The sequence below is a fragment of the Ovis canadensis genome, chromosome 5 (genome assembly GCF_042477335.2).
Source record: "Ovis canadensis isolate MfBH-ARS-UI-01 breed Bighorn chromosome 5, ARS-UI_OviCan_v2, whole genome shotgun sequence".
Taxonomy (NCBI): Eukaryota; Metazoa; Chordata; class Mammalia; order Artiodactyla; family Bovidae; genus Ovis; species Ovis canadensis.
The window spans coordinates 57,108,836-57,125,910 of record NC_091249.1 but is presented as its reverse complement, the minus strand read 5'-3'; the positions used below and the strand labels follow the sequence as shown (position 1 = coordinate 57,125,910).

General features: G+C 43.5%; 1 protein-coding gene and 1 pseudogene across 1 annotated transcript; both read right to left on the bottom strand.

The window, feature by feature from the left end:
• Window positions 1-1,084: 1,084 nt before the first annotated feature.
• On the bottom strand, window positions 1,085-4,711 carry SOWAHA (sosondowah ankyrin repeat domain family member A). The gene has a single exon (XM_069589772.1). The coding sequence runs from the start codon at window positions 4,273-4,275 to the stop codon at window positions 2,584-2,586; it is 1,692 nt and encodes a 563-aa protein (XP_069445873.1). The 5' UTR covers window positions 4,276-4,711; the 3' UTR covers window positions 1,085-2,583.
• Window positions 4,712-7,662: 2,951 nt separating this feature from the next.
• Window positions 7,663-8,878, bottom strand: LOC138440367 (pyruvate dehydrogenase E1 component subunit beta, mitochondrial pseudogene; annotated as a pseudogene).
• Between the last annotated feature and the right edge of the window lie 8,197 nt (window positions 8,879-17,075).

The following is a 17,075-nucleotide window of genomic DNA, read 5'->3' as shown; positions in this document are numbered from 1 at the left end:
GGAGATTGTGAAGAACGGGGAAGCCTGGCTTGCTGCAGTCCATGGGGTCACAAAGAGTCGGACACAACTGAGTAACTGAACAACAACATAGCCTGGTCTCCATTAGGTATGTAACACATACTCAAGAATAGCCTCCATCCTCCTGAGAGGAAATGTACAATTGTATTAAAAAGCTTGCTGTGGATATGAGTCATACACATCTACATCAGCAATTAACTCTTTCCCCATTAAGAGGAGTGATTCTGTTTCCTGTGATAATTTTAACCAGATAAATTGCCTTAATCGATGAACAACTATTTTTTGGGGGGGTCGTTTGTTGGAAATACCCTTCCACAGGTATGCCTCCCGTTAACCAGATAGTCTTCTTGAAAACTTCCCATATGCATATCAAACCATAATTTCCTACTAACTTCCCTTATAGTTTCAGACAGTCTTAGCCTGCAAGGGAAAAGCAGTGATTTCTTACACCTGCATGTTAAGCTTATTGACCCTAAACTCTTGCCAAATGTTTTTACTTCACTTGGAAGGTTTGCAGCACACCCTTGTGAAACACAAAGATTCTTCTGCTGTTTAAGAATCTTCCTCTGATTTAAATGTGCCATAAACATTAGTTATTGTTATCGCTACTATGCTGGTTTACATTTTGTCTTTCTCAAAGCCAGTCATACCTGTGTGTGTGACCTTTGTTACCCTCAGTCAAGTTTCTCTTTCATTATGAAAAATTTCTAATATTTTATTCTTAGACCTTCAGCTACTCAGATTGCTTTAATTATTGCCTCTTGTCATTTATTTTTTCACAGAGGCAGACGATTTGATGTGCATTTTGAAATAATTTATGCAGCTTAGCTAGAGTTCCAGGCAAGGAAAATGGGAGAGGCCAGATCAGGGCCTACCTTTATCTACAGTTTTTGGCTATCATATCCATGTTTGGTTGATTCCTTTACTTTGCAGAGAAATCCAAATTTTTTCAATAGAATGCTTGAAAGAAGCAAAAGGATGGGGATAAAAGTAATGAAAAGAAAGGCAAATATAGTAGCAAGTGCTATAGAATGTTTAAGGGAAGTACAGCATTACACAGCAGGAACAAAGTGGGAAAATGTTTATTTCATTGGTTAAATCAAAACACTCCAGGAAGGACTGCCTTAAATAATTTTCAGAGGCCTCACTGGTACATATACGGGAGGGGAGCCCCAGTACCCTGGTCACAAAAACTATTTGGTATAACTAATCACATGCAAACCCAATTTGCAAAAGCAGAGCATTATTACAATATGATATTTTAAAAAAAGATTGGTTGAGCAAATAGACTCCATATCTTTAAAATGGGGAAAGAGCCATTTTAATCACGCTGGGTTGAACCTGAGAAATCCTGGCAATACTTAAAACCTTCTCAATTACAAATAGGAGCAAAGATACAGGTGAATTAAGCTACCCCTCTCTAAGGTCGCTGAGCAAGGAGACTTTGCATTTGGTATTTTGAAATAAGTTGTTTGCTTTCAGATGGCTTTTTAAAATGGCTACCACATAAGTTTTGCTTGTATAGAACTTTCTTATAAAATAGTTGCTCCTTAATTGTATCTGTTACTAGTTAACCAGTTATTTTTCTGGTGTTAGGCTATGACATTTTTTTTTCTTTGAATATTCACCTACTGCAGTGAAAGCCTCAGCCAGATTTGAAAGCCATAGATTCAGAAACATGGCACAATGGTGCAATTCACAAATTAAATTTTAAAAAGTTAAATATTCATGCCATATCAAAGTAGCCAGCGACCAGTGACAAAGATACATTTCACCATAAAGACAACCACAAATTAAAAGTATTGGCCAAAAATGTCTCTTTTCTCTCATTGTTAAATCACTTTTACTCCCAAGATGCACTTGTTTTCTAATATTTAGCATTCACAGTATAACTGAAATTAATTACATTCACAATGGTCACTTTCTGTGTTCAAGATTGGCATCTTGATTGCTTAAAATGAGGTAGATAACCATTCAAGGGTTTTGTTGGTTGGGACTAAATTTCTTTATATCTTGATCGTTTTTTTCTTTTTAAATAGAATTGCAAAATATTTAGCAAAAGATTGAACATGTCTGAGCATTTTGGAAAAATATAATTTCAAGAGGTTATTTTATGAAAGTTGTTTTACCTCATTTCAACTTAAAAACAGAATAAAAGCATCAAATTACAAATGCACTGCATATCTTAAAGCTGACAAATAATCTATCATCACACAAAGCTGTAATTCTGCTTTGGAAGTATATAGATGCAGAGGCATTGGGTTAAATCATTCAGGGGCCAGACCAGCTGCTGCCCCTGACCCTTTGATCCTAATTGCAAATCTCCTCCAAGGTTCAAGCCTGATTTCCAGAGTTCTTCATAGGAGGCTCTCACTGAGATCTTGAATCCCATCTCTGGAGAAAGATTAAGAAGCTGGAGGCAAGGGCCCACTTGGGTAAAACAGGCTGCAGTGAACAAAGCTGAAGACACGATGGAGCCAAAAGTGTTGGACCATGGTCTTGGGCAGGCTTTGACTGTGAGAGGGAGGGGCGATTAGAGCCACCAAGTCGTAACCTTGGGAACCGTCAGGTTGCTGGGGGTAGGCTGGGCACTAGACCAGCCAAGGGCCCCTGAGTGGGTCGACGAGAGATTTCTGAAAAGGCTGGCAGACTGCCGCGGATCTTTGTCTTTTTACGAGGAGCCATGGGCGAGGCTCCCAAGAATTTGCTTAAGGAGCTTGACTTCCTCATGCCTCGAGCCAGATCCTGGAGCATCAGGTCATCAGCCAGGACGCCCAGAAACGCGCTGGTGGTGGAACTGAGGATGGTGGCCGCCACCTGCACGGGGCGCCGGGCCGCAAAACTGCCACTACCACCAGCAGCCCCGTCGGGTTCAGTCGAACCTCGCAGGCCAGGGTCGCCAAGTAGGCGACGCAGAGCATACGAGGCACCCGACTGCAGGTACTGGTAAGCGCGCCGTCCGCTGTGGTCGCGCACGTGCACCTGCGCGCCCAGGCGGACTACCAAGAGTACGGCCGCATCCTCGTGGCCGTGCAGCGCCGCCAAGTGCAGCGGCGTATAGCCGCCGTGCGAGCGCGCGTTGACGTCGACCCGTGCGCCCCCACGCCGCGCGACCTCCACCAGCTGCTGCACCATCTCGAGGTCGCCGCTCTTAGCGGCCCAGTGCAGGGCCGTGAAACCAGACATGAAGTCGCGTTTGGCTGCCAGGCCGAGGTCGCGCAGCAGCAGCCCGTGCAGCTGGTGGGTCCAGCGGCCCCCAGCCGTCCGCACTAGCCACTCGTGTTCGGCCGGCTCCAGGGGCACGGCGGACGGCGGCGGGGCAGCCGGAGCCTCCTCGGTGTCGGGGCTCAGCAGGCGCGGGCCGGCGCGCGACAGACGCCTCAGGTGAGGGGAGCGGCCGGAGCCCAGACCGAGGCCCAGGCCGGACTCCTCAACCGAGAGCCGCCGCAGCAGCATCGGGGAGCTCCGCGGGCTGGGCTCCTCCGACAGCTGCCTGCGCAGGCCCTGCTCCTCAGCCCGGATCCGCAGCGCCGAGGGGCCGGGGACGCAGCGCACAGGCAGCATGCAGGGCTTCTGTGGCGGAGGGCGCGGAGTGGGTGGTGGTGGCTCCCGAGGCGCAGCTTCCGGGCCTGGCGGTTCTACATGGGGCAAGGGTGCCTCCGACGGCGCCGTGAACGGTGGGGCCACGTCTTCAGAGAGACCCTCAGGGGGCTGGGCCAGCTCGAAGGCTGGAATCTGGGGGTCCGAGGGCACCCCTGACTGCCAGGCCGGGCCTAACAACAGCCCCTGAGTGGTCTCAGAGGCCGGAGCCCCGGCGGTGTCCTGCTGCTCTGATGGCGGGGCCGGGTCCTCAGCCGGTTCCGCCGCCCTCGGTGCCGAGGACGAGGACGGAGCCCCCGAGGCCGCGGTTTCCTCCTGTGAGACAGAAGTGACCTTCGACGGCGGGGCTGGTGCCTCCGGGGCGCTCTGGAAGCAGCAGGGCGGGGGCTCGGGTCCGTCGCGGGACCGCGACTTCTTCCTCAGCACCACGAATTTGACGCCGTCGAGCTCCTTCACCACGGCCACGTTGTTGACGAACTGCTTGAAGCGGTCCCTGCGGGCGGCGCGGCCGCGTGGGTCGCCGGCCTCCAGCAGCGGTTTGAAGCGGCTCAGCAGCTCCGAGTTGCGCACCTTCCCGCCGTTCTCCTGCAGGAAGCCCAGCACCGCCGCCTGGCTCACTCCGGCGGCCGCAGCAGCCGCGGCCACGGCCAGCGCCATGGTCACTTACCGCCCCGCAAGGGGGGAGCCAGGCCGCCGGCTCCCACCAACTCTGCGGTTCCCGGTTGCTGGGCAAGGTGGACGTCGCGGCGCCGCCGGAGGAGGGAGCCGGGGTTCCGGGAGTCAGGTCCGCCTCGGCCAGTCTCACCTGATCTTGTTCACCGAGGCGTGACGGGCGTGTCCCCGAAGCTGGACCTCGGTCATGCCAGCGCAGCAGGGCCCGGCAGTCTCCTGGAGAAAGGAGCCGGGGGCCGCGGCGCGCGACCCCCGCCGCCGCCCCGCGGGGTCCCCAGTCTTCGGGGTAGGTGTCTGCCTTTACAGTCTGTCCAATGGGCGCCGGACTCCATCCCCCATGCGCGGTGCTCGCCTTACAGGTGACCGCTGCCGCCAGGGCCGCGGTGGGAGTACGGGAGCGGAAATTCTCCACCGCCCCTCCCAACCCGGGAATTAAAGGCACAGTGCCAGGCTTCAGCTCCGCTCCCGGTTGCTAGGTGGGTGTGTTCCCCAGGGATAACGCGGTCGCCCGCCGAAGCAAGGTTTCTTATTCCTTGAAGAAATGTTTAACCACCACAAAATACCGGGCAATTGCTTAAACCAGTAATTTATTCAAAGACCCTCAATGCCTTTTGAATTGTTGATTACAGAAAAATGGCTTCGTGCAACTTGCAGTAGGCACAATTCGCTGTGCGTGGCAATGTATGCCACCCGAGATTTAGAAGAGACGTTTGAAAAAGCAGTTTTCTTATGATGCGATAGTACATTTTCACATCGGGTTTGGGGAATAAAACCACAGGAAAACATAAAGAAGGAAAAATATCACTTAAAATCACCATTAACATTTTTGACTGTTTTTCTTCTCCCTCCCCCTACACATGTGTATACATGTTTATGCTTTAAAATAAGGTAAAATTGGAATCATGCTATGTTTTTAAAAATTCACTTCCTCCACAAATATTTGCTGCGCACCTAGTTTGGGCCAGTACCTTTTCAGATTGTGATACATGGTTTAGAAAGATAGATAAAAACCCCTAATTTAGTGGAGCTCTTGTGGTAGAATGGGGGAAGGTTTTTCTTGTTCAGTTGCTAAGTCGTGTGGGGCTCTTTGTGACCCTTTGGACTGAAGCATGCCAGGCTTCCCTCTTAGGGGATAGTGGGGAGCAACAAAGAGAAGTGATATGGTGAATCGGCAAATTGTATAATATATTAGAGAAATACTATGGATATTTAAAGTAAAATAAAATACTATGAGTATTTAGAGTAAAATAGAGGGGCAGGTTTGGAGAAGGCAATGGCACCCCACTCCAGCACTCTTGCCTGGAAAATCCCATGGACAGAGGAGCCTGGTGGGCTGCAGTCCATGGGGTTGCTAAGAGTCTGACAGGACTCAGCGACTTCACTTTCACTTTTCACTTTCATGCATTGGATAAGGAAATGGCAACCCACTCCAGTGTTCTTGCCTGGAGAATCCCAGAGACAGGGGAGCCTGGTGGGCTGCTGTCTATGGGGTTGCACAGAGTCGGACATGACTAAAGTGACTTAGCAGCAGAGGGGCAGGTTGAAAGTTTGAACCCTTTATTCAGGATAGGACTCACTATGAAGGCCCTTTAAGGGATTAGAGATTTATGTAGGTAAGTAGAAGAAACTTTCAGCAGAAGAAACAGGGCAGAGGTGTGACCAGTTTTTTAATTTACAAACACAATACTACAAATACATAAAGACACTCTGGTAGTTAAAGAGAGCAAGACTCTCGAATCAAAATTCCGCATTTGAGTCCTGTCTCTTCCTTGAGTACTTGCTTGACCTCTCTGTGCCTCAATTTTCTTATCTGTGAAGGGAGAAATGGACAGTAATTACACTTATCAAATTGTTGTGAGGATTCTGTGAGAAAGTAAACATAAAGCACTTAGAACAGGCTTGGCCCACAGTAAATATTCAAATTCTTATTAGTAGTATGTTGTTGTTCAGTCGCTCAGTCATATACCACTGTTTGCGACCCCGTGGACTGCAGCATGCCAGGCTTCCCTCTCCTTCACCATCTCCCAGAGCTTGTTCATTGAGTCATTGATGCCATCCAACTACCTCATCCTCTTTGGATGAGATTTGGGCTCCATTTCCTCATTTGAGCTCCAAAATCACTGCAGATGGTGACTGCAGCCATGAAATTAAATGACACTTACTCCTTGGAAGAAAAGTTATGACCAACCTAGACAGCATATTAAAAAGCAGAGGATCTTTTTTAAAGATCTTCCAAATTGTTCTTTCTAGTGGATGAACCAATGGAGATTTTTAGTAATCCCATCCAAATTAATTTCTTGATGGGAGTTTCTATTCCTCAACTTTTCCCATTTTTATTTTGCGAAATTTCGTTCTTGAGTATTATTTCTTGTGTTTGTAGCCATCCATCCACTCTTTCAGTTGAAGTGCAGTTGATTTACATTACTCTATTTGCTTTGGGATACAACAGAGTGATTCAATATTTTCATGAAATATATACCATTTAAAGATATTGCAAAATCATGGCTATATTTCTCTCTGCTATATGGTATCCTATTATTTTTCTTACATTATACATAGTGATTTTTATTTCTTAATTACTACTTCAGTCTGGCAATACCCAAAACCAAATCTCCACAGACATCTGTATTCTGAGTTTGTGAATCTTTTTCTGTTTCATTGATAAGTTCATTTGTGTCTTATTTTAGATGGAAATTAAACTGATTTCCTATGGCAGTTTTCTCTCTGTTTCTGACAACCTTGCCTTAAATGAGAATATGTAAATAAATTATCCTGAAAGGAGTGTAATTTTCAGGAATAGTATAACATCAAACGGACTTTTGCACACCTTTAAGCCTGCAGAGTTTCCAGCCTGAAAATGGAACTTTTCCCTATGTTGGTCTGGGCACTTGGGGCGTAGAATTTCCAGCCTGCAATAGGATTTTTTTTTTTTTTTCAATAGGATTTTCCCTGTATTTCAGCCCAGCTGCAAAAGTCCTGGCCCCAATACAAACTGGGGGACCAAAAAAAAACCACAACAAAACCACACCAGCTTTTGTGAATGGCACACTAGCTTTTGCCAAAAGCAGAAGAAAGGGCTCAGAATTTTTTTTTTTCCCCGTAGTTAGGAATTCCTTTATTCCTTATCAAAACAATCTTAACAGTAAATGTAGATTAAATGCTTTTAATTTTTGCATATAAGTTATCCTTTTTTGGATATATCTTTCATCAGGACTCTGCCACATTTACACCGTGTTCTTCCAGTGAGAGGGTAAAATTGCACATGAATCTTATTCAAAGAACATGGTACTGTAACAGATCAAAAAAATATGGAACTTAGGAGAGTGGAAAGTTTTACCACAAACACATTTAAACTTCTTCCCAGTAAAAAAAATCTGTTGTTGCTTCAGAGATAACTTTATGAATTAAAAGGTCTTATGGGACAATCCAGATGAAGAGTCAGCAAGTATTTTAAGTAAATTCCAATGACCTGAACTTCAACTCCAAACCAGATATTTAGTGTTTTCTTTATTGCAAATATGATGTCTTTAACCTGAGGTACAGAGTTGTCTTCTAGAATCGTTGCATAAGGCATAGGCACATCGGCACCAGTGACACGAACTGCAGGAGCATCCAGGAAATTGAACGCAGGGCCTTCTATGATCCTGGCACAGATTTCAGCTCCTATTCTGAACTGTGGCCAGCCTCCTTCCACGGTACAAGGTGATTGGTCTTCATGACACTGGCTTCTACTGTTTCAATGTCCATTGGCCTGATGGTTTGCAAATTTGTCTCCTCACATTCAATTCCCTCTGTAGACAGCACTGTTGCAGCTTCTAAGCAGTGGCCCACAGGTCTTGAAAGCAACTATAGTTACGTGTGTTCCTTGCCTTTCTGTTTTGGCTTTTGCAATAGGGATCAGAAAATCTTTTGATTGAGCTTCTGAAGGAAGTTCAAAAGGTATTCCGTACATCAATTCATTCTCCAACACCACCACTGAGTTGTTATCCCTAATGGCTGATTTAATAAACCCTTTTGCATCTGAACTCCAGGGGCTGACCACCTTTAAGCCTGGGCAATCCGCATACCAGGCAGGAAAACTGTGAGTGCTGGGCAGCTACACCTGCTGAGGCGCCATTGGGCTCCCTGAAGACTACGGGCACAGACTGAAGGCCCCCTGACATGTAGCACGTCTTGGCAGCTGAGTTTATGACCTGGTCGATGGCTTGCATAGAGAAACTGAAGGTCATGAATTCACAAATGGGCCATAACCCAGCCATAGCTGCACCTACAGCAATTCCAGCAAAACCCATCTCAGATATGGGAGTATCTATGATCCTCTTATCTCCATATTTCTTCCACAGGCCTCGACTAACCTTATATGCCCCATCGTACTGGGCAACTTCTTCCCCGAGGAGAAATACCTGCTCATCTCTTTCCAGCTCCTCATCCATGCCTTGATTTATAGCCTTACGAACTGTCACCTGCAGTGCAGCCGGCGCGGTCCAAAGGAACAGCCTCCTCAGCAGCCCGGAGACCTGCTCAAGGGGTCTCCGCACCAACACAGCAACCACCGCCATCTTGACCGTGTCCTCTAGCCGCTGCCAAATGCCAGAATTTTCTTACGTTCAGTCCTTCATGGCCCTTAGGCAGAATCCGGATTTGAGAGACTCATGCCACATGTGTCTCTGTTGCTTCCCTATCTCCTGTCACCCTCTATCTTTCTCCATCAGATTTCCTAGATGACTCCTACTTGACCTTTCATATCCACATGACCTCTAGGAAAGAATTCTGGGGTTCCCTTTGGTTCAGGTCTTTCTTCTATTTTCAAAAGCCTGAGGGATCAAAAACTCTCTTAACATTCTAAAGAATTCCCTTCTAAATACTCCAGTTTCTCAGGGTGGGGAAGGACCAAGCTTCCCCCACTCCTTCAGAGTCTTCTGATGGGACCAAGATGTCACTTCCCACCAGAGGGACAAATCAAAATTTTTATCAGATGATCTGCCCCTGATATCAGAGTCAATTTGAGCACTATTTGATCTATATTTTAGCTATAAAACTATGACTACAGAAAGGAAAGATGACTTTTTGACATGGCCATGATATTCTTTAGACTCTGGAGAAAACTGGTTAAAATCAAATTTTTTTTTCTTGGAAACTGCAAAACCAGTTCTTTTTGCATATGTAATTAAAAACAACTAGCTTGTTAAAGGAGAAGGCAATGGCAACCCACTCCAGTACTCTTGCCTGGCAAATCCCATGGACGGAGAAGCCTGGTAGGCTGCAGACTGAAGCGACTTAGCAGCAACAGCAGCAGCAGCTTGTTAAAAGGCCTGCCTAGGGAAAAGCTTGAAGTTAACCCTTTCCATGTTCTTGAAATACACAGCCCACTTTGCCTGAGACCTCAGCCTTGGGCAAATTAGAACTTCAAGCAAAAAAAGGAGGGGGAGAGGGGTCAAAGAAACATTTTAGATCTCAAGTGGAAAATTATGAGATCTCTGTCTGTCTGGATTTATGTATGTCTCCGTGTGTGTCTTTTGACTTTTTTTTTTTAATATTGCTGAAGTTGTAAATGAGTTATAATTGGCCTAAAGAAAAGTAAGTGCTTACAAATCAGACAATTCTTAATACAAGAGAAATTAACCTAAATGAATTTCAGATTCACATGAACTGGGAAATAATATTAAATATCTAGTATTAATGTTTGTTTGCTAATCTGATATAGACAGGTCTGAGTTGTTAACATAAAGCATAATGTTTTCATTGTGTCTAGGTTTATTATAAATTAAATATTTTAATATTGTTATATATGTTACAAGTTTGTCAGCAAGGAAAGTACTTCGAGTGAAGAAACTTCAAAAAAATACATAAATGAGATATTATGTTTTAGATAAACTATTAAGAATAATAATACTTTAGAAATGTCTGTCTAAAACAGTCTGTCTAGATTTTGGTAACCTGAATTTCTAGAGTTGTGCTAAACTAAGTGATAGAAGTTTATTGAATAGCTATGTCATTTCCAAATAAAATAAGATTTTGAAACATTAATTCAGTTCAGTTTAGTTGCTAAGTCATGTCCAACTCTTTGCAGCACACCAGGCCTCCTTGGTGTCCATCACCAACTTCTGGAGTTTACTCAAACTCATGTCCATTGAGTTGGTGATGCCATCCAACCTCTGTCATCTTTCTCTCCTGCCTTCAATCTTTCCTAGCATCAGGGTCTTTTCAGATGAGTCACTTCTTCACATCAGGTGGCCAAAGTATTGGAGTTTCAGCTTCAGCATCAGTACTTCCAATGAATATTCAGGACTGATCTCCTTTAGGATGGGCTGGTTGGATCTCCTTGCAGTCCAAGGGACTCTCAAGAGTCTTCTCCAACACCACAGTTCAAAAGCATCAATTCTTCTGCGCTCAGCTTTCTTTATAGTTCAACTCTCACATCCATGCGTGACTACTGGTAAAACCATAGCTTTGACTAGATGGACCTTTGTCGGCAAAGTAATGTCTCTGCTTTTTAATATGCTGTCTAGGTTGCTCATAACCTTCCTTCCAAGGAGCAAGTGTCTTTTAATTTCATGGCTGCAATCACCATCTGCAGTGATTTTGGAGCCCCCAAAATAAAGCCTGTCACTGTTTTCACTGTTTCCCCATCTATTTGCCATGAAGTGATGGGACTGGATGCCATGATCTCTGTTTTCTGAATGTTGAGCTTTAAGCCAACTTTTTTACTTTCCTCTTTCACTTTCATCAAGAGGTTCTTTAGTTCTTCACTTTCTGCCATAAGGGTGATATCGCTGCATATCTGAGGTTATTGATATTTCTCCCCTTAGTTTTAATTCCAGCTTGTTCTTTGTTTAACCCAGCGTTTCTCATAATGTACTCTGCATATAAGTTAAATAAGCAGGGTGACAATATACAGCCTTGACGTACTCCTTTTCCTATTTGGAACCAGTCTGTTGTTCCATGTCCAGTTCTAACTATTGCTTCCTGACCTGCATACAGATTTCTCAAGAGGCAGATCAGGTGGTCTGGTATTCCCATCTCTTTCAGAATTTTTCACAGTTTGTTGTGACCCACACAATCAAAGGCTTTGGCATAGTCAATGAAGCAGAAGTAGATGTTTTTCTGGAACTCTCTTGCTTTTTCTATGATACAGTGGATGTTGGCAATTTGATCTCTGGTTCCTCTGCCTTTTCTAAATCCAGCTTGAACATCTGGAAGTTCACAGTTCACATACTGTTGAAGCCTGGCTTGGAGAATTTTGAGCATTACTTTGCTATCATGTGAGATGAGTGCAATTGTGCAGTAGTTTGAGCATTCTTTGGCATTGTCTTTCATTGGGATTGGAAAGAAAACTGACTTTTTCCAGTGCTGTGGCCACTGCTGAAGTTTCCAAATTTGCTGGCATGTTGAGTGCAGCACTTTCACAGCATCATCTTCCAGGATTTGAAATAGCTCAACTGGAATTTTGTCACCTCCACTAGCTTTGTTTATAGTTATGCTTCCTAAGGCCCACTTAACTTTGCATTCAAGGATGTCTGGCTCTAGGTGAGTGATCATACCATCGTGATTATCTGGGTCATGAAGATCTTTTTTGTATAGTTCTTCTGTGTATTCTTGCCACCTCTTCTTAATATCTTCTGCTTCTGTTAGGTCCATACCATTTCTGTCCTTTATCGAGCCCATCTTTGCATGAAATGTTCCCTTGGTATCTCTAATTTTCTTGATGACCATTATATCTATTACTGTGGGCGAGAATCCCTTAGAAGAAATGGAGTAGTCATCATAGTCAATAAAAGAGTCCAAAATGCAGTACTTGGATGCAGTCTTAAAAACGACAGAATGATCTCTGTTCATTTCCAAGGCAAACCATTCAATATCAAGATAATCCAAGTCTATGCCCCAACCAGTAATGCTGAAGAAGCTGAAGTTGAACAGTTCTATGAAGACCTACAAGACCTTCTAGGATAAACACCAAAAAAAGATGTCCTTTTCATTATAGGGAACTGGAATGCAAAAGTAGGAAGTCAAGAAACACCTGGAGTAACAGGCAAATTTGGTCTTGGAGTACAGAATGAATCAGGCCAAAGGCTAATAGAGTTCTACCAAGAGAATGCACTGGTCATATCAAACACCCTTAGAGATTTTGGACTATTAATGAATAGTGTTTGGTGCCATCCTGAGATATTCTCTATAAGAAAGCAAATTTTTTTTTTGAAATTATCACTGGTATTTATGTTTACCAATCCATAGAATGCTAATATAAAGGTCAGTTCTTGGTTGCTAAAGGAAAGTAGGAAGTGTGTTTTCAGTAAAGAATGTATGAGGAATGAAATTACATTTTATGAAGGGAAATAGAAGTAGGTCTGACTTACAGGTGGCTGTTTCAGGATGGGAGAACAAAGTAATGGGTATAAAAAGTGATAAGAAGGTTTTATAGAAAGTGGACCCCAAGGGAAGAGTTTTGTGCATAAATACAAGTTTTCTTGAGATATTGAAATGCCTTTGGTAATGGATTTTAAGTTTCTTTACCTCTGAAGTGATCTGTTCTATGTTTACCTTTGAAATCTTCTTTGTTACTTTGGCTAAGTGAATATATTTCACAGTGATCTATATGATTCTATCTGACTGAGTGTTACAAACCCTTTTGATATTTATTGACAAAACTTCCTAAATAACTTGACTTCTAGCTAACTTCGGGATGCTTCAGAGGGCCCCTGAGACATCCCAAAGAGGTATTAAACTACCTAGGTTCAGTGGACATGTTAAATTACATGGGAAGTACTGTTGAAGGGGTGATAAATCTCAGGTTATACTGTTATGGTTGATGTTACTAATATAGATATCCTAAAATTATGTGGAATTCATGAAAATCTGATATGTCCTGGTATAATGTTGTCAGTTATAATTCTAGTTATCATGTTAAAGTGTTACAAGTCACAGCAATGACCAGGTTACCTTGTCAATTGCAATTTAATCAGATTTTAAACATGCCTTCTATGGTTTCACTCTGATCCCTTTGCAGGACTACTACTACCTTCAAGGTTTATGGAAAAGGCTTTTCTAAGAGTAACCAATAACCAAATTTTGTTTGTTTGTTCTCTGGTAAACTGGTAACAGACGAGAATTTAGTCTACTCTCTCTGTTAAGAGAACAAAGTTTTCTTAGAGTGAAGCTTTTGATAACAGATTATGAATTTCTTTGCCTTTAAGTGATTTATATTTGTTTTTAAAATCTTTTGTTACTTTGGTAAAGCAAATAAACATTATTTAAGATTATAGTACATGTCGACAAAGCTCATTCTGCTTCTACAAAAAATAAGCCCTCACGGTTAGACTTTTGATATTGTGATGTTCTTAAAACATGGCAACAGTCTGCTCCTAAATCAGGGAATTAAAAATGGGTGAACAATAGCTGTAAATCAAAGAGTCAGGACTATGGGAAATCCAAGATGGCTACTTGGATTTTCCTGGCTCCCCTGACAAACCTCATTTTTATTTGATGGGTTAAAGCCTTCCCTGGCTACAGGGTTAATGCCCTCATAATGAGAAAATCACGTTTCACTGAATATTAAGTTTTGTTAATTTTTAAACCAAGTTTCTAGTTTTGTTAATTAAGGTCTAGTGTTTACTAAGACTCACTTCTGAGATAGTTTCTTATTATTATGTTATATTGCTAAAAGATTAAGTTATTATAAAAGACACTCTAAGTTTGTTTCTAAAGCTTATCTCAGTAACCAACCTTCAGATAAAGATCAGATACTCCATGATGTACAACCAAGAGATTAACAACTGGCTATAATCATTTAACTAAGTCAGATGACCTGGGGTGTACTGGGTTATATCTAACAAAAGTTCTTGACCTAAATTCTTTTTTTTTCTCTTAAATTTAATCAGAGTATGGTTGATTTACAGTGTTATGTTAGTTTCAGGTATACAACAAAGTGATTCAGTTATACGTATATTCATTCTTTTTCAGATTCTTTTCTCACAGAGGTTATTACACAATATTGAGTAGAGTTCCTTGTGTGGTATGGTAGGTCCTTGTTGGTTATCTATTTTAAATATAGTAATGTGTGCATGTTCAGCCTAAGCTCCTGATTTATCCCTCTCACCACATTTCCCATTTTGTAACCAAACTTGTTTTGTAATTGACTTAAATTCTTGCTTGTGACCTTACTAATGACTGCTAGCTATATTATTTTCTATGTCACTTGTTTCAGAAGATTGTTTCTTATGTTACTAAATGTGTGACTGAGCCTGTGATAAAATGCTGATATGCAGTTCCATATGAGATCAATGATTGTAATAATGCAACTCTAGATATGGGAAAAAGCAACAAGAGGGAATATTTCCCTAGACCAAGAGGCTAGTAAGACAGGAATGGTCCAGAGACTTTTGTCTCTTGCCAAGGCCTGATCTAGTAACAGCATATTGAGTGGACTGTCAATGGAATCTTCGATAGACCTGGGAATGAATCTTCCCAGCACCGTAGGACACAAATGGCCACGAAATGCCCCAAAGCATGGTCAGATATGGGGCTATGAAGGGACCCAGCTGACTGGAAGTTGGCACTGGCCAGCTGCCTCTACAAAGATTAAATCATGACCACTGCAAGCTGTTGACCTTCAACACCCCCTGAAAGGAGTTCAGGGTGGAGATTAGAAATAAGGCACTCTGTGCTCTGGGAAAAACCCAGAAGAACCAGCCTTCAGATAGTCAGGTGGTCTTCAGGTAAATATTTTATGAGCCCAAATTCTTGCCTCTTATTGCACCCAGAGAAACACTAACGTCATGAACCAATGTCTAGCCCTGGTTCTCCTGGCTAGCCCCTGAGCAGCTTTTCTATTTCTATTAATCTCTGGTCCATGTACCTTTGACTTTCTTGATAAGTTTGTTTCTTCTAGAATACAACAAATCTAAAGCAGTAGTATGACAGGAATATTCCCTGACCAACACCTAGACAATGCTGAAACAAGTCACCTTATCATTCCATGGACTTTCATCTCCCTCTGTAAATGCACCCTGACAAAGAGCCGGCAAAGGGAACCCAGAGCCCCACAATGCCCCTGTGCAGCCTGAAGTCAGAGCAGTCATTGCCCCTTTTCCTTTGAGACTGGGTTCCCAAATGCCTGAAAAGGGAAATAGGTAGATAGTTAGACATGAGCAGGGTATCAACAGGGGCCAAAGAATTGACCCTAAAAATAAAGAGAGGGAGGAATATGGTGACCCAAGGAAAAAAGGGCAGATAAAACCAAGGAGGGTCTTGGAATGCAGAAATGGAAAAACCAGACCCTTATCATCCTTCCCTCCCTCATGTTGTAACTATTAATAGTTACAACCTGTCTCCCCTCCTACCCTATAGGCAGAAGGTATTTGCCCTACTCTTCCCCCACCCAGTATACGTGCCTCATCCAATCAGCAAATGACCCGCAAGACCCCTATCCCACTCCTTGTACCCTGGCTATAAAAGTGAACTAAGGACCCCTGTTCAACTCCGGTTCTCCCTTGAGTTGGCCCATTATTCTAATAGCATCTCACACTCTAATAAACTTTATTTCCCTCTCATTCTGTCTCATGTTTGGAAATTCTTTTCTAACCTATGCCTGGACCATGACAGGGCACAGACTTTCTGGCCTGCGGACACCACCCTTATAGCAGAAAGTGAAGAGGAACTAAAGAGCCTCCTGATGAAAGTGAAAGAGGAGTGCAAAAAAGCTGGCTTGAAACTCAACATTCAGAAAACTAAAATCATGGCATCCGGTCCCATCACTTCATGGCAAATAGATGGGGAAACAATGGAAGCAGTGACAAAACGGCTGCAGATGATGACTGCAACCATGAAATTAAAAGACGCTTGCTCCTTGGGAAAAAAGCAATGACAAACCTAGACAGTATATTAAAAAGCAGAAACATTACTTTGCCGACAAAGGTCTGTACAGTCAAAGTTATGGTTTTTCCAGTAGTCATGTATGGATGTGAGAGTTGGACCATAAAAAGAGCTGAGTGCAGAAGAATTGATGCTTTTGAATTGCGATATTGGAGAAGACTCTTGAGAATCCTTTGGACTGCAAGGAGATCAAACCAGTCAATCCTAAAGGAAATCAGTCTTGAATATTCATTGGAAGGACTGGTGCTGAAGCTGAAGCTGCAATACTTTGGCCACCTGATTCAAAAGGCTGAGTCACTAGAAAGACCCAGATGCTGGGAAAGATTGAAGGCAGGAGGAGAAGGGGAAAACAGAGCATGAGATGGTTGGATGACATGACTGACTCTATGGACATGAGTTTGAGCAAGCTCTGGAGTTGGTTATGGACAGGGAAGCCTGATTTGCTGCAATCCATGGGATCCCAATGAGTGGGACAGGACTGAGCAACTGAACCAAACTGACTGATAAAGCAAAAGTCTAATTAACTTGAGAAGGAGAGATACTGGTTTGTGAAAGAGAGAAAGTGCTAGTCACTCAGTTGTGTCCTACTGTTTGTGACCCCATGTATAGTCCATGGAATTCTCCAGGCCAGAATACTGGAGTGGGTAGCCCTTCCCTTCTCCAGGGGATCTTCCCAACCCAGGGATCAAACCCAGGTCTGCCCGCATTGTGGGCATCTTCTTTACCAGCTGAGCCACAAAGGAAGCCCAAGAATACTGGAGTGGGTAGCCTATCCCTTCTCCTGGGGATCTTCCTGACCCAGGAATCAAACCAGGGTCTCCTGTCAAACTGGGGTCTCCTGCATTGCAGGTGGATTCTTTACCAACAGAGCTATCAGGGAAACCCAAGAAACTTGTTTAGATAGTGTCATTGTGAAG